Source organism: Camelus dromedarius, chromosome 11 (genome assembly GCF_036321535.1).
Source record: "Camelus dromedarius isolate mCamDro1 chromosome 11, mCamDro1.pat, whole genome shotgun sequence".
NCBI classification, from domain to species: domain Eukaryota; kingdom Metazoa; phylum Chordata; class Mammalia; order Artiodactyla; family Camelidae; genus Camelus; species Camelus dromedarius.
In genome coordinates, this window is record NC_087446.1 from 63,088,586 (window position 1) to 63,107,784 (window position 19,199).

Here is a 19,199-nt window from a genome sequence, read left to right on the forward strand (position 1 = left end):
GAACTAGAACTCCAGTCTGAGCCTTCCTAAATGCATTTCTGTGTCTCCCGCTTGGTGTGCATTTGCTTATTTCTGTCTTAATAAATCTGTGTGGTCTTGAGTTTTGTGGGATTTTCCCCCATTTGTCTTTAGGTGACTATCTGTGTTTACCATTGTGAAAATATCCTAAATCTCCTTAGTTATTTTCTCTCTCTCTCTCTCTCTCTCTCTCTCTCTCTCTAGCACTGTAGCCCTGTGTGCCCGTCTCTGGCACTCTCTTTGTGTTTCTGTTGTTTCTCAGAACGTGTATGTGTGTGTGCATGTGTATGTGTCTGGTGTTTCTACACTGTTGGGAGGAGCATGTGTCACTAACATTCCATCTGTAGCACTGATTAGCAGCTTCCTAATTGAAAGATGATCAAGTACAAATATATATAATTAACTTTGAACTGATGAGTGAGTTTAGAAATTGCATGGCAAATTGGTCTGGGAATGGGTTGGAGCTGCCTCTGCTTCCCACAGGGGAAGCCCAGGAAGCAACAGCTGTCTGCCAGGAGCTGTGTCCCTCCCTCTGCTGCTTTACCACTCATCTCTTCTCCATCTCCCCAGCCCTTCTGTGGGGTTTCTGCAACCTCCTGGTTCTGAGCAGTACCAGATGCCTCAGTCTCCCTCTCCCTGCAGTCCACCACAGATGCCACAACAGTACTCAGGTAAGAGGATAAAGAATTGAGGGGTCTTGGGCACTGGTGAGAACAAACACCACTAAAGGACTTGTGCTCTAGAGCTGGGAAGGGCAGGGAGAGTTCAGGGACTGGCTCTGTCCCCAGCTGTGACCCCATCGCAGGGAAAGACCAAACTCCTGGCTGGCTGGTATTTTCCAGAGGTGCCAAAGTTGACCTCTCAAGAAGGTGAGGTTGGTTGCCCCATCCCCATTCCCAGGGAGCCACATCTCAATTGGAGCGTGCTCTCTCTCTCATTTTTTTTTCCTTCTGAATCTAGCATTACACTCACCCTTCACATGCCTTTGAGACACGAAATGGTTACCTCTGTCTCCTGCACTCATTCTTCCTGTAAACAGGCTCTTTTCTCTTGGGAGTATGAGGGAGGCTGATAAAAATGCTTTTTAAATTGTTTCTTAGATTTTTTTTTTTTTTAGCAGTTTTTCATATGTGCTCACATACATTATGTCATTTTCATTCTCACCACAACTTCATGAAGAGGAAATTTAAGACCCATAGAGGATAAATGACTAGCCTCAGTTCACAGTCGTAGAGCTTGAACTTGCATCTTCACTTTCGGTAACCCATGCTGTATCCTCAGTAACATTTTCAACAGGTTTCTGTACTCTATTCCCTCCAGTGGGAAATAAATGGATACCATGTTAAACAGCTAAAGGCCTTCTTTGGAGGGGCCAGCTATCCCAGGAGAATAGGCTTATGCCATGCGGCCTCTCACTGTCTGCTTTTTGCCCCTTTGTCAAGAACTCCCCCAATACACCAAGTACAGCATCTGTCGTTTGGTTCCCTTTACCCTACCCTGAAGTATCGTTACACTGCAGTTAAAGAAACTTCAGAGGTCCTGGAGGGGAGGAGGTCTTAATGTAGCCTCCAGTCATCCCCTGTCAGCTCTGTTGTGGGAATGTCAGGGTGCCCTCTTCTGGTAAGAAGGAAGTATTTTACCAATTTTCCCATTTTAGAAATGGAGTGTTTTTGACATAAGATTTTTTGCACTCTATGTTAGATGCTGTGGAGGGGATTCCAGATTTAATCTTGCTCATAAGACATGATCAGTTTTTACCTTTGAGGAGCAATGACTTCTGCCTTTATCCAGACCAACCATGGATCTCTCACAGGCTGAGAGATTTTAAAATTCAACAGCCTTTACCCTTTATTGCATTATTGCTCTCTCTAGCTGTTTCTCCTAGTGTCTGCCAGGGGCACTTGACCTTGAAATTCCCAGTGGGGTATGGAAATTGTAAAAAATCAGCTGCAAGAACTGCTGTAGCCTGTGGTGGTGCTTGGTACCACAGGGCATTTTCTCTTCTGTTTGTTAAAATAAGTGTGTGCAGATGCGTATAGGTATACTTGTATGTGAATTTTTGTGTGTATCCTTAGTGGTATATCAGTATATCTGTGGGGTCTTTGCAGTTATGTCTCTTCATCTGCAAATACGAGGTCTTTAAATTAGAAACAAACCAAATGAAAATAATTTTCGTTACCTACTCCGGACCTAGTGCTGGGTTACATAAACTGAAACAGGTGTTATTCTGAAAGTTGGCAGCACTACTAGAGATCTGGGCTGGGGTTGGAAGGAGGTAATCCAGGCTTTTCCCAAATCAATAGAAATAGACCAAGACCTCTTCATCATCTAGTGTCCTTGCTTCTTTGAATTTTCTGTTATATCTTCTTTCTTTCTGGCCACCCTGATTGACCCCAGGCTTCTGACTGACACGTGGTGCTCTTCCTAGATGATGGGACCCTCTGTTCCATTTACATCGTCTAAGAGACCATATTCACCGCACCACTGATCTTAAAGGTCTGCAATCCCTGCTTGTGGGATTTTAAGAGGAAGTAGAATAAAAGAAAAAGTATTTCTTCTGCCTTCCTTCCCAGTTTGCCCTTCACTGGAAAGACAGAAGGCCAGCATAGCCCACAAGGGCTGCTGTGTCACCTTCAGGGGACAGTCACCCGCCCTTCTCCCATGCAGCAACATGGTCACTTTTCCAAAAATAAAGGCAGGGATTAAGATTGGCTGTTCCTGGAACAACTGTTCTGGTTTATTAATACATTTTTGTAGTTGGCTAGTTTACCCCCAGGCCTGGCCCTCAATTCTTCCACTATGATATTAGATACAACCATAACCCCAGGAAGCACTTCTCTTCCCACTAGAATAGTGGCTTGCCAGGTCCCTTGAGGTTTCTACAGGCATGCTTGTCTGGGGCAGATGCACACAGACATGAAATGGCAGTGAAACCTATGCACAGACTCAACTCACAGTGACACAGCAGTGCAGCCTGAGTGAGGGATATACAGAAATAGCTTCTCACATAGTTACTGGCTTATTTTGTAGCTGAGGGGTTTCCAAAGCTGAGACTATCTCTTTTCTTGCCCCACTCCCCAAAGATATCCCTCTCCCCCGCCAAAAAAGGGGAAAGACCAAGACACTATAGTATTCTATTCGGTAATTTGGAAAAGATGCCTGTGGGATTTTATTTCTCTGGACCTTCCTTTTCATAGGTTTGATTCCAAATGGGAAGGAAGAAACCTCAGTGATTTGAAAAAAAAAAAAAAACAAAACAACTAAACAAAAACCAATTCTGCCAGACATAAATGTCATCTGTTTGTATTTATGCAGTTTGCTCTGCCCATTCGACCTTTCTGCCCAGGTTTAATGATGCCACTTAAAAAGCCATTCACATGTCCCCTCTCCTTTCAGAGCTCTCAAGCTGAAATTGATTTCCTTATTCAACTCCCTTCTCCCTCTTCCCACTCCAACCTAGGCTCCTTCCCCCAACCTGATTATATGGAAGTGTTGTCAGTGAGCGTGGACTTTTTGGTGTTTGGGGGAGGGGGGTCGGCCACGTCCATTAAGAAGTAGCCACAGTTTAAAAAAAAAATGTAGACACAGTTCAGCTGCTAATGGATGCCACCTGCTTCTGGTTTGAGGAAGAGAAGCATAAAAATCAGCTCATCAGCAGCGTAGTGCACTGTGTCCTCGGCTGAGTGAAGGAACAACGCTCCAGGCCGGCGGGGGAGGACTCATTGTGGGGAGGCGCTCAGGAGCAAGGCTGTGACTGAGAACCCTGGCTTTGTTTTTGTTGGGATCAAAGGAAATAATATGAGGACTTTGTTCTCTCCCCCCTCCCCTTGAGCCCTGTAATAGCTCCTTATGGCTACAAGCTGGTATTAGAAAGAGCTTCTACCGCCTTGCTTATGCCCAGACCCTACACACTCACACGTCCTCGACCTTTCCTGGCCTAGGGCATTAGGTTCAGGTTATAAGCTGCCTTCTGGAAAAGCTGTAGATTGGATTATTTTTGTGTTGGCCCCTTCAGGTAGCAGTTGAGGGGAGGAGCAGTGAACAAGGTCGGTTGCAGTTCTGTGGGTAGAGGATGTTGGAGCAGGTGGGGCTCTTAGGATGGGGAAATAAAATGCCCACAGCAGCTATAGTAAAGGGGGCGTTGTTAACTACATGACACTTCACCGATGTGCAATTTTCCTGTGGCCCTTTACAAGCCATGCTGATGAGTACTGTGTCCCCCTGGGCAGGGGGAGGGGAGATGTGAGCCTGTCGAGCCTGTCACTCCGAGTATTTGTGCTCTCTGATTAGATGAACCGTAGAGGATGGGGGGCACAAGTTGACTGGGGAATAGGATACAACAGATGCAGTGTCTCGTGAGCTGTTCTCTCAGGCCTCCCACCGTTTCTTTTCCTTTCTTTTCACTGATGCTACCTGAGAAAAGCATTCATGCTCACTTCCCAGCATGACTGGTGCCCAGGGCAGAGGCTGCAACATTTCCCGTCACAGGAAGCAATGTGATGGCGGCAGCAGTGGCAGCCCCAGAACGCTGAGCCATGAAGACAGCAGCATTGCAGCAGGTTTTTGAGCTAGCAACCCTCGGTCCCATTTCTCTACTACCACACACACATGAATTCAGCCTGTCCCTCCACAGAATTATAGCCGGGGGTGGGTCAAGAGCAAACCTTCTTGCTGGGCAATCCCCTGTGGGGAAGCAGAGCTCCTGCCCGTCCCTCCCGGCAGGGACTAGCCATCAGACTGCTTCCCCCTGACCCCTTACCTTGCTTTTCACCATAAGGAAGATTCAGGACTTAATGTTTCTCCTCTTCAAGCCCTTTCCTTCCCCCAGGCTGTGAGAGGGCAAGGCTATATCCTAGGTTGCCTGTGCTAAACCCTCAGGATTGCATCCCATCAGTCACCTACACCTGTCATTGAAACCTTCAGAGGGTCTGACCCTCCCACTCCACTCTTGCTGTCGCTGCTCTAATTCAGCTGCCTTGCTTTGTTTCAGTAGCTTCCTCACTGGTCTTTTGGCCACGGTCTCCCTCCCTTCAGCCACCTTACATCGGCCACTTGGGTTAGCTCTCTGAAGCACAGCCCTGTTGCCTGTAGGATAAGGACCCTTACCAGAACGTGCTTCAGAGTTTGACACCAACAATTTGTTTAATCTCTGACTCCCTAATAGACTGTCCATTCCCAAGGGGGCAGACACTAGTTTTGTTTGTTGTAAACCCAGTGCCCAGTGTAGGAACTCCACGTAGGTAAATGTTCGATAAATTTTTGTTGAATAAATGAGTAATCTTATCTCCTACTACTTTCCCTACATAGCCTCAGCACCTTGAATTATTTGTTATTTCCTAAATGACTTATATCTCTGCCTTTTCCTCTGCTTGAAATGTTCCCAACTTACCCAACCCTTGCCCACGAATTATTTCCTGGGTCTTGCTTAGTGAAGCTGTGCACATTTATCTTCTCCAGAACAGCCAGAGATCACTGACTTATCTGTAGCCATTACCAGAAAAGCCTGTACATGCCTGCGGCCTTGGCCCAAGCCCCAGAATGGGATCTGTACCATCCCCAGATGTTTGAGCGATCTGGCCTGGGCATTTGGTGATACCCCGCTTCGACAGAATGGAGTAGTTTTCTGTGAAACATACCAAAGTACCCCTCACCAGGTGAAGACTAGGAGAACATTAGCATCTGGGGCTTATGTCCCTTCCACTCAGACTTCCACTGGTCTGGAGAGAGTCAGAAACCAAATCAGCAGTTCCCTCAGATTCCTGGCAGGACACAGTTTAAGTGACCCTGAAGCCAGCAGATAGATTTGCCTACTGGCTTTCCCACTCAGGGTTAGCTGGCAGGCTGAAATATAGTTTGAATTACAATCAGCCACTTTGTTCCTGCCACCCAGGAGTGTCACCTTCTGGACCAGGTGTGGTGGTCATGCAGCTGAATGTCCCTAATGGAGCCCAGGCCCCCCAGAATCCATCCATGGTCCAGTGGAGTCACTGTAAATACTACAGCATGGACCAGCGAGGGCAGAAGCCTGGAGACCTGTACAGCCCTGACAGCAGCCCCCAGGTGAGTCCTGAGCCCAGCTTTGTCCTGGCAGGGAGGTGACCTCTCAGGGAGTAATCTTTGCCATTGACTGAGCAGCCTCTTTTACTTGTCTTTCTGTTGGCATTTTTTTGGGAAGAGATACAAAAAATAGAGGGGAACATCTTCTTTCAAGGAACCTAAGGTCCAAGGTGACAGATGGGACACATGCTTGAAAATGCTAAGAGAATGCTTAAAACAGTATGTCAAGGAGTGGACATTAAAATAACACAAACTAACTAGGGACGAAGGAGGTAGCTTGAAGGCACAGTCTGACTTTGGCAGAGTTCAGCAAGAGCAGTTTCCTGAGCGATGTGATGTAAGCCAAGCCATAGGCGTATCCAGGGGCTAATGTTTAGAGTGTGTGTGATGTGTACTCCTCTCTCCCCCGCAGGCCAACACACAGATGAGCAGCAGCCCTGTCACATCTCCCACCCAGTCTCCAGCACCTTCTCCTGTCACCAGCCTCAGCAGTGTCTGCACAGGACTCAGTCCCCTTCCTGTCCTCACACAGTTCCCCCGGCCTGGGGGTCCAGCACAGGGTAAGGCTGGCTGCTGTCAAACTCACCCTTCACACCCCATTCCCAAGTGGGGAAATCGAGAGGGCAGCACCAGGCCGGGGACCAGCGTGGCTGGTTGTCCAGCTCTGGGAGACGGCTCTTCATTTAACATCCCTGCTTAGGCCAAACACCTTTTTAGTGCTGCCCGTGGCTAACTTACTCCAGACCTCCTTTACATATTTAGTGTTTACTACCAAGTCTCTGGTGACTATGAGCCATGGAAAGGAAGTTCACTGAACACAAACAAAAGAATTTAACCCGTCAGTACCGAATCTGATGGCTGGGAATATGGGGCTGTGTCAGAAACAGTATGGTTTTAGAAGAGGGAACGCTGGATTTGGTTTGAAAGACTTGGGTTCCAATTCTAGTCCTACCACTAACTAGCTTTGTGATGTTGAACATGTTACTTAAACTTGGAACCTCAGTTTCCTGATCTATATAAAATGAGGTTAACCACACATAAGATGGAAGTAGGCTTATCTGCTTTCCGCCTTGGCCTTCAAAAGCAGTATAAAAATAAGATGAAAATATGGTTTAAAAATTTCAAAGTGCTCTGAAATATATTTACCACCAATAATTGGCAACACATGATGCTTAACATGTATCAAGCATTGCTGTAAGTGTTTGCTTGTAAGTACTTTATAAGTGCTGTAAGTGTCTCATATTCATTGAACCTTCCCAAGACACACCAACATCCCATTTTCAGTAACAGCCAGGATTTGAACCTAGGCAGTCTGACTCCCAGTCTGTGTTCTTGTCCGCTACACTGTTACTGCCTCTGATGTGAGTCAGAAACTTGAGCCCTGGGTTTGGGGTGAGAAGAAAGTATATGAGAAATAAAAGACAGTCTTAAGGGACTGTAGGTTTCCTTCAGGGCCTTTGGTCCACAATAGAGCCCTTCTTCAAAGGCGAGGGAACCTGATAGCCCCATTTGTCTGAGATACAGCTGAGAGCCAAGGGTCTAATGATAACTCCTATGACAGGAGTGCCCATACCAGTCATATCAGTGACATGGGCACTCCTGTCGTAGAAAGACTAGGAATAGTATGCACTGGTGCTGTCCATCTCCAAAGCCCCCTGAAATCTCATACCATGAAAGTCATACCATGAAGCTCGAACTCCCAGAAAACTGTCTGCTCTTTCTCCCAGGTGATGGGCGCTACTCCCTTTTGGGCCAGCCGTTACAGTACAATCTGTCCATCTGCCCTCCCTTGCTCCACGGCCAGTCAGCTTACACGGTGCACCAGGTAAGGGTGTCTGCCATCAGGCTTGGGGCCATCAGAGTCCCCTTCTCATCTGGGCCCCTGTCCCTGAGCCGTCCACCTCAACCAGGTGGGTGGACGAAGGAGGCAGCAAAGAGAACGGACTGAGTGGGAAGAGCCTCACCCCGCCGCTCCTGTGCTCATTCGTCTCACCCTTCCCCAGTGCCAAGAGGGAGGGCCCTTTGTTTCTCAATGGCCACCCTCTGGTCAGTCTGCCTGCCTGATGGCATGGGGTCCTCAGGGCTGGGCGCTGCTCTTTAATCTCTCAGACAGACTGGGATGCAAGGCAGTCAGTATTGTTTACCCGGGATGAGAATTATCTTTCAAATGTTGAAGGGACAGAGTGGATTGAAGCATGGAAACCGGAGCAAGAGACAAGCACTCAAATCTGCCTCCACTGACCTGGGGACGACAGATGTTGGTGAGTGACAGGATCCTGAATCCCCAAGGGAAGGTGTTCACTCCTTCAGCCCTGCATTACCAGCTTAGGATGGTGAGAAAAGCCAGTCTAGGGTGGGGAGTTGAAAGGGGACCTTTTTGTTCTCAAGAGCAAGGAGAGTCTGGAGTGTCTCAGTCCTCCACAGCAAGCCATTCCAGGTCCTGGGGAATATGAGGGTACAGATTGGGAATAACACAATGATAGGGGTTGTTGAGCCTACTATTAATAGAATCTTGTGGAAGTGATCCTGACCCTGATCCAAGATGTCTACCTTCGGTGGTCCGAGACCCAGTTTAAGAGAATTTTGACAGGAAAATATGGGGGAGTAACTCTCCTCCTGCAGGCCTTCCATACTAGGCATACAAGGTCTCTTGGGGTTTCTCCTATTTGAAGCAGTTTGCTAAACAAGGAAAGGAAGGGAAACTGACTTCCCTAGATGGTAAGAAAGAGGAGTCCACTTAGGCCAGCCTCTGGGGAGGGAAGTGTGGAACATATTTCAGATTGGGCTATTAACTTTGTGAGAGAACTGAGGTGTGGGTTTCAAGATCTTAAATCTGGGATTCTGATTCCCAGTCTCTTCTTGCCCACACCTCTGGGCTAAGAGAAGTGAAAGATTCCTTTGTGTCTCCTAGTTGCCCTGATCAGAGTCTGGATGGTGAGGAGTTGGGTTGTTTTGGGGAGGGAGGAAAGGGCTAAGTGAGAAAGGTTGGGCTTTTGAAGACATTGTTATATAGACTTGAGCTGGATACTCTTCTCCTCGGCTGTTGTCCAGTCCTCTCTACTCTATACCTCTCACAACCATATCCTCTCTCCTCCCCTTCCAGTCCTGGGGCGGGTGCTGGAGGTGACAGATCTCCCTGAGGGCATCACCCGTACCGAGGCGGACAAACTCTTCACTCAGCTTGCCATGTCCGGCGCCAAGATCCAGTGGCTCAAGGATGCTCAGGGGCTGCCTGGTGGGGGTGGGGGAGACAACGGTGGGACTGCCGAGAACGGCCGCCACGCGGACCTCGCTGCCTTGTACACCATCGTGGCTGTGTTCCCCAGCCCCCTGGCTGCCCAGAATGCCTCCCTTCGCCTCAACAACTCCGTGAGTCGCTTCAAACTTCGAGTGGCCAAAAAGAACTATGACCTGAGGATCCTGGAGCGAGCCAGCTCCCAATGAACGGAGGAGGAGAAGGGACCAGCACGGCGTTGGTGGGGGCAGGGTGGAGGGGGTTGCGGGGTCCTGACAGGCCACAGAGGCAGAAAGGAAGGTGACAGACACTAAACTGAAGCCTAAGACAGTAGGGATGAAGATGGAAACAGACAGACACTGACATTCTCACTGGACTCTCACTCCCCTGTCAAGGGTCCCCTTTCTCCCTGGTTGGCCCCACGTTGCTTCCCTCTCCTTCCTGTCCTCTTCTATCATTTTTAAATCTCTTCTCTCACCACAAAATTAATTTCTTTCATAATTTTTGGTCAGGTAGAATTGGGAGGATCCCAAACTCCCCTGTTCTCCTATTTCCTTGCCATCCCAAACTCTCCTTTCTTTTTTGGTCTTTATGAATATATTTATATGGACAGAATTAAGAAAAATGAAATTGATTTCCCCTTTCTCTCACCCCATTCTGTCTCCCCAAGCCCCACAGAGTCAAAACTTGGGCCTCCCTCCACCCCCCAGAACACTTGTATATTGTTTGTTTGAGGTTTGTGCCGCAGTAACAGACACAGTATTTAATTGCACATACAGATGTTTGCTGGGTATATTCACTGTAAATTTTATTTAATCTTGATTTTTTGTTTGTTTGGGGGGCTATTTGGGGGGAGGTTGATTTTGTTTTTAAATATAAAAAAAAATCTGTTACTGGACATCAGGCCCTGTTGCTCTGTTGCCGCCCTGGTGTGGGTTGGGGTCGGAGGTCCTGGGCAGGTACAGCCCCACAGCCGTTGGAGGGAGTTGCTGTGGGTTGGCGTGGCTCCTCTGGCATATGCATACATACCTTCCTAACACTAGTCCCTGCGTTCTGTCCTCCTCCTTAAATGTGATTCTGTTATATGGCTCTGCTGGGACTCTGCCACTAACTGTGGCTTTTCAAGCATGTCACTGTTGACTCTGGACCTCTGAGTTCTTACCAGTAAAATAAGAGACTTGAACTGACCAGGTGACCTCTGAGGTTCCTTCTACCTTGTTAATTCCGTGATACTCATTAGGGCCCTGGTAGCTAAGGCAGGGAGGTGTGAGTGAAGTTCAAAACTGAGTCATGGTGCTGGCCTCATATCTGTCCATCTCATCTTATGAAAACTCTTCAGGTATGGGGGACTTGGACCTGTCTTTAATCCCAAAGCCAGGGATTGGGTTCTACCTGGCAGGAACAGAAATGGATGTTTCTTACAGTAAAAGCTAGATCAATTGAACTTGGAGTGCCAGGATGCCACATGATCCAGGCATGCTCAGCAGTCCCTGTCCTGCACAGCTAAAGAAAGGTGGAGAGCAGAAGTCACTTGCCTGCAAGATGGAGCTTTCCTCTGTCTTCACAAAGCCAGCCCTGTTGTTGTTCAGCCTGTGAGACCAAGGCCGTTAAAGAGCCTGTTGACCCAGAACCATCTAGCAGCCCCTTTTCAGTATCACCTACGCCTTAAAGAAAGAGAAAAGAGCAGTAGGCAGAAATGACAAAGCACATTGCCCTGGAAATGCCTTGGGTCTGGGTAGCAGTGTTTCTAGCCAGGCTCCTCTGAAGCTTGTCTGACCCAGCCTCCGACATAATCCTTCACTTCTTACAGATGTAAGGGATAAAGCAGCACTACATTACCACCTCCAAACTGCTCTCCTCTGAGATAGGAGTATTTCCTTTCTCAGCTGTGTCACAGCCCGGACTAGGAAAGGGCTGCAGCCCTGTGAGATAAAAATGCCAGATGCTTCACTGACCCGTCAGTTCACATGCTGAGGTATCAGAGGAAAGGGATGGAGTCAGGGAGTTCCTGATTCACGGTGATGAAGGAAGCGTGAGGCTTGGCCATCCTATCTCCAAGAGTTTGCAGTTCCCATGGGGAAAGGGACATTACTTACAAATGATAAAAACTCCCTATGTGACAGCTTCTGCCTTCTGTCCAATGTTAACAAAACCATCTCTGTGTAATCATTAGATCCTCTCTCCCCCAGAGCCCCTCAGATGGAAGTCCTAGCCTGGCTTTTTCTAATAGCTCTTAGAGAATTCCTTTCACCCTGAGGACAAGATTTTAGAGGAATAGGGGAAAGATGTCTCTGGGGGCACCTGGTGGGAACAAAGCTGTACCGCATGTGCTTCACTCCCTTCCATGATAGCAGCAAGGTACTCTTCCAACTACTCATGGAGAAGAAAGCAATCTAGTCTGGCTGATAGGAAAGCTCTGAAAATTCGAATTTCCCTTTCTTCACCAGTTTCCAGCCCTTTCCTTCCTAAAGGTCTGGGGCTGCATCAATGCTTGAGGGCATAAAAGCCCATGGCCACAAGAAGACAGTGGCCGAGAAGCCGAAGTCTAGTTCATAGTGGAGGCCCAGGAAAGACAGAACTGGGGAGGTGTCTGGACCTTGAGAAGGGGGATGAGAAAGCTCTACCTTTAGTCATCTAAAATCACCCGCTTGAGTCTGCAGCATGGACACTGTCCCTTCCTGAAGTTAGCCAGAACTGACCTACACGCCATAGGTGAAAAGCCAGGGAACAGCAGCTCGGGGGGTGGGGGTGGGAGGAGTTAGGGTCCAGCCCTGCCCAGACCTCCCCGTGTCTAATTTCTCTGTGTCAGCTGTGTCGCTCAGCTGTCCACTTCCCTCCAGCCCTGTCATTTCAGCTCTGACACCAAGGCGAGAGGCTAGGAGGTCTACAAATACCGTCTGGGTAGCTGGTTGAGTACAGAGGGTGCTGGGGGGCTTAGCCCCCAAGGAAGAGGACCAGTCCTCCCTCAGCACCACCATCAAGACCCCAGGGGCTCCCTCTTTCCTCCACAGACTGTGGACTGACTTAGGGAATCCCAAACGTAAGTTGCTTCTTCATCCTCTTCCCACTTCCAGGACTGCTCCCCAGCTTCCCCAATCCATAGTCTATTCAGCTCCTTCATTTCTCGCCTTGTCTGTGAGTAGTTTGAATTTTAGGAGTGAAGTTATTATTCTACTTCAGGCCAAGTGCTAGGATTGGAGGACGGGGTGGGGGTAGGGTCAGGGGAATGGAGTAGTAAGGGAAGGAAAGGCTCGTATTACCCTGAAAACTTAAAATAGCTGAGGCCTGAGGCAGGCTGGGAACTAGGCACTGGGCCCCCAGGGCTCAAGGAAGAGGTAGGGGAGAACAAATGTCCCCAGCCTATCCCTCTGTGCATGCTTCTGGACATACACAGTGAACTTCTTGAAAGGGGGACGGGGAAGATGCGTGTCACACTGCTGTTGCCCCCAGATTCTTAGGAGAAACAAAGTGCCTGTAGGAAAATCCCTAAACCGTGCAGCCTTGCGCACTGTCTTGGGGCCGTGAACTCTGGGGCTGCCCCTCACGGTGGAAGGACGGGTAATGACTTGAATAACTGGCTGGGACGTTCTTTAGTCTGTTGGGCCTTTCTCTGGACCTCCATGGAATCTTCCTGTTCATAAGCCCTGTGAAGAAATCTCTGTTTAACCGAATTTCCCCCGAAGTCTCCCCTTCAAGGACCACCCGACTGCGAGTGACAGGAATAAGGGAGGGAGGACTGGCAGTCAGGGGTTAGATTTCATAGTGGGGTCCAACCTCTTGCAGGATGACTGAAAAGGAGGTGCTGGAGTCCCATAAGCCCTCCTTGCCAGCAGAGACTCGGCAGAGCAGGGTGAGTCTGGGCCTCTGAACGCCGGGTGTTGGGCACTGGGAAGCCACTGAAGCCCTTGAAGAAAAGTGCTTGAATTGATCTTACTTGTATGTGGCTCATTTATTGTTAAAATGCTAGCCAGCACCTGCAGCCCCCTGTACCGCTTAATCCTGGGGTGTGCCCCTTGCCCCAGGCTAGAAAAATGTCTAGTTAGCTTCAGCCTTACCTACCCTAGAAAGTGTGACAGCTCTTTTAACATTGGGTTTCCTTCACTGCCTCCCCTCCTCCCCCGCTCCCTTCCTCAGCTGCAGCGGCTGAAGCGGTTATTCAGGAAGGAGTCTACAGGGACAAAGGAGATGGAGCTTCCCCCAGAGACCCAGGCCAATGGGGAGGCAGTGGGAGCTGGGGGTGGGACCATCTACTACATCTATGAGGAAGAGGAGGAAGAAGAGGAGGAGGAGGAGGAGCCACCCGCAGAACCTCCTAAGCTTGTCAATGATAAGCCCCACAAATTCAAAGATCATTTCTTCAAGAAGCCCAAGTTCTGTGATGTCTGTGCCCGGATGATTGTGCGTGAGTCACGAAGGGAAGTGGAGAGTGTGATGTCGAAGGCAGGGGGTAGGGGGAGGGTTTAGGACGGGAGAGCTTGTATAGCAGATAGGCTGTGGCAAGATTTGGCTTTAAGAAAATACTGTTAGAGACTTTGAGTGTTGGGTCCCAGACAGAAAAGGGATCTAAGGGCTAGATAGCAGCAGTGTTACAGAGGGAAGGGGAGTCAGGACCCTCACCCAAGTGTTCTCCCCATCTCCCAAGTCAACAACAAATTTGGGCTTCGCTGTAAGAACTGCAAAACTAACATCCACGAACACTGTCAGTCCTATGTGGAGATGCAGAGATGCTTCGGCAAGATCGTGAGTAGGCTCTGGGAAGCAATAAAGCAGAAGGGAGGGGACATGTTGCCAGCTACCTCCTTGCCAGTCCCTCCTCAAGTCATCCCATCCATTTCCCTGCTTTTTCTTTCTCAGCCCGTCTCTTGCTCCAAGAAGGGGTGAACACTCATGGGTGACACGGGGTTCTGGGCCCTACCCTGTAATCTCTAATACTTTCTCCCATCCCATCCCACAGCCCCCTGGTTTCCGTCGGGCCTATAGCTCCCCACTCTACAGCAACCAGCAGTACGCTTGTGTCAAAGATCTCTGTAAGTGCCCCACACGGGACCTGAGGGAATGGGCAAGCCTAGAGATGCTTTCAGCACCACCTCCAGATTTGAAAGCCAAATTCTGAAACAGAAGATTCTATTTCCCATGGTTCTCTTTCAACCTAATATATTAGCCATCTTGGATGCAGAGTCTGTATTCCCCTGTTTCATAGCTGAGGGAAGGAAGATTTAGCTAGAGCTCTACTCGGCTAGGAAGAGACAGAACCAAGACTGAAACCTTCATCTGCCTAACTTCAACTCTGTGCTCTTCATATGCAAAACCATTTCTAAGCATGAACTAGACTGTTCTCATCCTGTTACAGAACAATGCCAGACTCAGGGCTGGACCAAGACCGGTGGGCATCCTGGGCAGATTCATAATTTGGCAACCCTTAAAAATATATTTGTTGACAATTTGCTCACCATTTATTTGGAGGAAAGGCTGAACTCTGTGAGGAGCATGGATGGAAAAATAAGAACTCACTGGTGGTAGTACCCCAGCTTGCACATGCCACTCAGTGGAACAGAAGCCAGCAGTTAAAGGACCAGTCTCCTTAAAAGGGAAATAGTGATTCTGAGCATTCCCCAACTCCCAAGGAACTTATTAGCAGAGTTGTCTTTCCAACATCACATAATGCTCTGCCTAGAAGGAGTGCTGGTAAATATCTTTCTCCATCACATTTCCAGTGATGTTTTTAGAGCTCTTTATAGATTGATGACCTAGGTACACCCAGCTGACACTTTGCTAACTCTAAACACACACATCCACACGCACGCACACACACTGGTATCTTACCTATTCAATCCCCTCTCTCCCTTACTTAGGAGGTCTCTCTTTCCTTCAACCCTTTTCCTGCCCCCCCACCCCCCAGTAATGTCTTCTTTCTTCTCCCATTCCCACTAGCTGCTGCCAATCGCAATGACCCTGTGTTTGAAACCCTGCGCACTGGGGTGATCATGGCAAACAAGGAGCGGAAGAAGGGACAGGCAGATAAGAAAAATGTGAGCACCCAAACTTCCTACTGAGTTCCCATCTAGAGACCCCGTAGAGCAGGTCCTGTCTCCTCTCTGGAATGCTGACAGAAGTACGGATTCTCTTCCCCTAAAATTGCACATAACCCAACAGACATATTTTTGCATGCAATTTTAAAGGACCTCAGGTCAACAAGTCCTGCCATAGTGTGTGTTTTCTCCAGGAACTCCCTTCTGAAATCGTCAGATTAGCCACCATAACTAACTAAACACTAGGCCCCAGGCCCCTGGCATTACCGGGCAAGAGAGACAAGAGCTATGCTTTTTTCTTTTTCTTTTTTTTTTAAGATGGAAGGCAGAAGAGTGATACCTAAGCCTTTTTTTTTTTTTTTTCATTTCTTTTCTAAGTATAGTTGATTTGCAATGTTGTGTTAATTTCTGGTGTTTAGCATAGTGATTCATTTATATGTATATGTATATATTCCTTTTCATATTCTTTTTCATTATAGGCCATTGCAAGTTGTTGAATATAGTTCCATGTGCTATACAGTAGAACCTTGTTGTTTATCTGTTTTGTATATGGTAGTTAATATCCGCAAATCCCAAGCTGCAAGAACAATGCTTTTAGACTTGGGGGAAATAACTTGTCATGCCAAGTAATCAGAGAATTCTAGAGCCATGCAGGGGTCCATGAAGATGATCTAGTCTGACCCGTTTATCCTGTAGATGAGGAAACTGAGGCATAAAGCTCGTGGCCAAGAGCACCTTCGTTTCCTTTTGTAATAGGGTCACTACATTGGTAATATAATAAACTTGCATTAAGTTCAGCAAGGAATGTATTATCGTATCCTTATATCTTTCTGGACAACCAGGATAGACTAATGTGGATAATGGTTACAGTTAGATGGATTCCTAAAATTGGTTGAATGACAGTACCCAAAGGATCCTGGTCTCGTAGGGAGTTTCCAGCTAGAGAGAGATTTCTGATGCTTTATGACATGATTTAGTCCTTGGTCCTCACCTATAGACATTTTTCTCACTGAAACAAATGAAGATATAAATGGTATATCCAATTAAGTTTGTGGTAAACTTAGGAGAGAAAACTTATACACTGAATAATATATTCAAAAATCTTACAGACTAGAAGACAGGGCAAGAACTAATAATTCAAAATTTGGTAAGAAAAAATACATAACTGTTCTTGGATCAAAAAAATAAAATCAACTGCACAAAAACAGAACTAGAGATCTGGCCCCAGAGTTGAAGTATGGGTGCAGATTAGGGGTTTTCTGTGGAGTGAACTATGACTTATAAGGCTGTCCATGTGCTTTGCTTCCAGAAAGGCTAGTCCACTTGGGTTCTGTTCTCTTAAGGGTATTATAAAAATTGTGCTTCCCAATTTCTCTTACACATTGTAGTATTTTTAAAGGCAGACATTATAGTAAAGGACATGGAGTCAGGATCATGGTGGGTGATTCGAAGGGACTGAGAATGATTGGAGAAGAAAAGACAGGAAGGACATGTCATCTGCCCTCAGGTCTTGGAAGGAATTGTATTTGTTCTCTATTGCTCCAGAGGGCAAATGAGGGCCGGTAACTGAAAGTTACAGGGAGGCTGACATAGGCTTAATGCAGGGAATTTTCCCCAAATTCCATGGGCTTGTTTTGCAAGGTAGTGAGCCTCCTGTCAACTACATTGAAGCACAGTATGGGTGGCCCACCTGCCAGGATGTTTCAGAGGAACTCCCTTCATTAGGCAGGTGGTTGACTAGATACTTCCTCCAAGGCTCCTTCCAACCCTGAGATCCTTTTATTCTGTAATTCTCTGGCCTGACTGGAGAGCCAGTCATAGGTTTTCAAGACAGCATCTTCCTAATTCTGATGCCCCCTCCAGCCTCTAGCAGCCATGATGGAAGAGGAGCCAGAGTCTGCCAGACCAGAGGAAGGCAAACCCCAGGATGGTGAGTAACACCCACTTCCATCCATAGAGATGGAAGAGGGTTGAGGCTCAGCCGTGGCACAGGGGATGGAGGCCCAAAGGGCATGCCAGGTTCAGAGATAAGAGGCCCTGCAACAGAAAGGTAAGAGATTGAGGGCTACACTCCAGGAGCCAGAGATAACTGGCTGGTGTTTCCCATTCCAGGAAACCCTGAAGGGGATAAGAAAGCTGAAAAGAAGACACCTGATGACAAAGTGAGAACCCGAGAGTCTTTTCTCCCTGTGGGTCCCTAGTGCTCTCCCCAGTCCAGGTCTGATACCACTCATAGCTTCAGCAGAAGCTCACACTTATTCTGTGGGTTCTAATCACCCTTAACCTGCATTCTCCACCACCTCACACACACACACACACAACCAATACATTCCTCTTAGTTCAGGGACATGGAAGAGAGTTGGAATGAAGTGTGTATGGAGAATGCCCCTGCCTTGGCCTCCTGCCCCTCAATGTGGGACAGAGGAGCCCTGAGACTCATCACCCCCTTTCACCCCCAGCACAAGCAGCCTGGCTTCCAGCAGTCTCATTACTTTGTGGCTCTCTATCGGTTCAAAGCCCTGGAGAAGGACGATCTGGATTTCCCGTGAGAGGCCTTAGGATTGCGGTGGGGGTATACTGGGAGTGGAGAGGGGAGAGCCCAACTCCCTACGGGAAAGGGAAAGGGGAACTCAGGGCTTGGAGCCTATTTGGGACTGGACCTGGGCAAACCAAGGGACCGGATATTTAAGGCCCCTAAGTCTCAGAGGCCCCTTCCTTTCTCTCCCAGGCCCGGAGAGAAGATCACTGTAATTGATGACTCCAATGAGGAGTGGTGGCGGGTAAGAGAAATGTCTTGAGGCTCTGGTGGGACATGGATTGGGTTTAGAACCTGAGGTTGAGAGATTGATTCTCCCTACCATCACCTGTAGGGGAAAATAGGGGAGAAGGTCGGATTTTTCCCTCCAAACTTCATCATTCGGGTCCGGTCTGGAGAGCGTGTGCACCGCGTAACAAGATCCTTCGTGGGGAACCGCGAGATAGGGCAGATCACTCTCAAGAAGGACCAGGTAGCTCTGGTGTCCCAACTCAACCCTAGTCCCAGAGGCTCCTCTGGAAACCACACTCCTTGCAAATCTTAACCCATTAGTGGAACTAGGGTGGGCCTCCATACTCCGGGCTCCCTGCTCAGCTCTTCTGTTTCTCTTGATTCTTCTCTCGTCCTTTAAACCTTTAGATTGTGGTGCAGAAAGGAGATGAAGCCGGCGGCTACGTCAAGGTCTACACCGGCCGCAAGGTGGGGCTGTTCCCCACCGACTTCCTTGAGGAGATTTAGGCTTGCAGGCGCCTGCTGGCGGGAGATACCCAAACCCCATTCTGGGCAGGCCCAGTGGAGGTTGCGGAGGAAAGAGGCGAAAGCAACTATACTGCTGGATGGGAGAGGGGTGGGAAGGCCCACCAGAACGTGAAGGGCCTTCTGGGAAGGGACTGGTTCCCCTCCTCGCTCCCCGCTCCCCGGCGAGGGCATCAGATACTCGGTGCCGGGAGCAAGCCTCATCAGCCTTTGAGAGCTGGAAAAAGAACACGTCTCCACTAGGAGGTGTCCCAAGGGGAGGGAGGTTAAGGCGAACCATCGAATGTTGCGAATTTATTAAAGTTTTGACAAAAGTTTTAAAAGTTTGCTTTTTAACTGGGTGCCGAAGGGAGAGGGAGAAGCGGGAGCAGAGGGCCTTACGAAGAGGTGGAGAATCCTCCCCAGCTGTTTTACCTAACTACGATCGGGTAACCCGAGACCCATCTGGGCTGAGGCTGGTGCGAGGTGGGGAGAGTTATGCGTCCGCCAGGCGAGGGCTCTGTCGTCAGTGAAGAAAGGGGAACTGGACTGGGATCACCGCCCGCGCGCCTCTGCTGCTGAGAGCAAG

General features: G+C 48.5%; 2 protein-coding genes across 11 annotated transcripts in view; both read left to right on the plus strand.

Annotated features, from left to right (window-relative positions):
- Positions 1–10,208, plus strand: part of R3HDM2 (R3H domain containing 2) — a 125,398-nt gene extending 115,190 nt beyond the window's left edge. For all 9 annotated transcript variants that reach the window (XM_031462250.2, XM_031462255.2, XM_031462256.2 and 6 more), the window contains 6 exons: positions 589–689; positions 5,909–6,078; positions 6,488–6,635; positions 7,803–7,900; positions 8,252–8,336; positions 9,179–10,208. In XM_031462250.2, coding sequence (XP_031318110.2) covers positions 589–689; positions 5,909–6,078; positions 6,488–6,635; positions 7,803–7,900; positions 8,252–8,336; positions 9,179–9,519 — 943 coding nt within the window. In that variant the 3' untranslated portion in view covers positions 9,520–10,208. The remainder of the gene's footprint in view (positions 1–588; positions 690–5,908; positions 6,079–6,487; positions 6,636–7,802; positions 7,901–8,251; positions 8,337–9,178) is intronic.
- Positions 10,209–10,350: 142 nt separating this feature from the next.
- STAC3 (SH3 and cysteine rich domain 3) lies at positions 10,351–18,948 on the plus strand. 2 transcript variants are annotated; one of them, XM_010990988.3, is made up of 12 exons: positions 10,351–12,350; positions 13,094–13,160; positions 13,445–13,712; positions 13,953–14,050; positions 14,265–14,337; positions 15,242–15,339; positions 17,203–17,269; positions 17,452–17,501; positions 17,799–17,884; positions 18,068–18,119; positions 18,210–18,347; positions 18,515–18,948. In XM_010990988.3, exons 2-12 carry the CDS (start codon positions 13,095–13,097, stop codon positions 18,611–18,613), a joined length of 1,095 nt encoding a protein of 364 aa, XP_010989290.1. In that variant the 5' UTR covers positions 10,351–12,350; position 13,094; the 3' UTR covers positions 18,614–18,948. The 2 variants fall into 2 exon arrangements, with proteins under 2 accessions (XP_010989290.1, XP_031318127.1); XM_031462267.2 differs by lacking the exon at positions 18,210–18,347.
- The last annotated feature ends 251 nt before the right edge of the window (positions 18,949–19,199 follow it).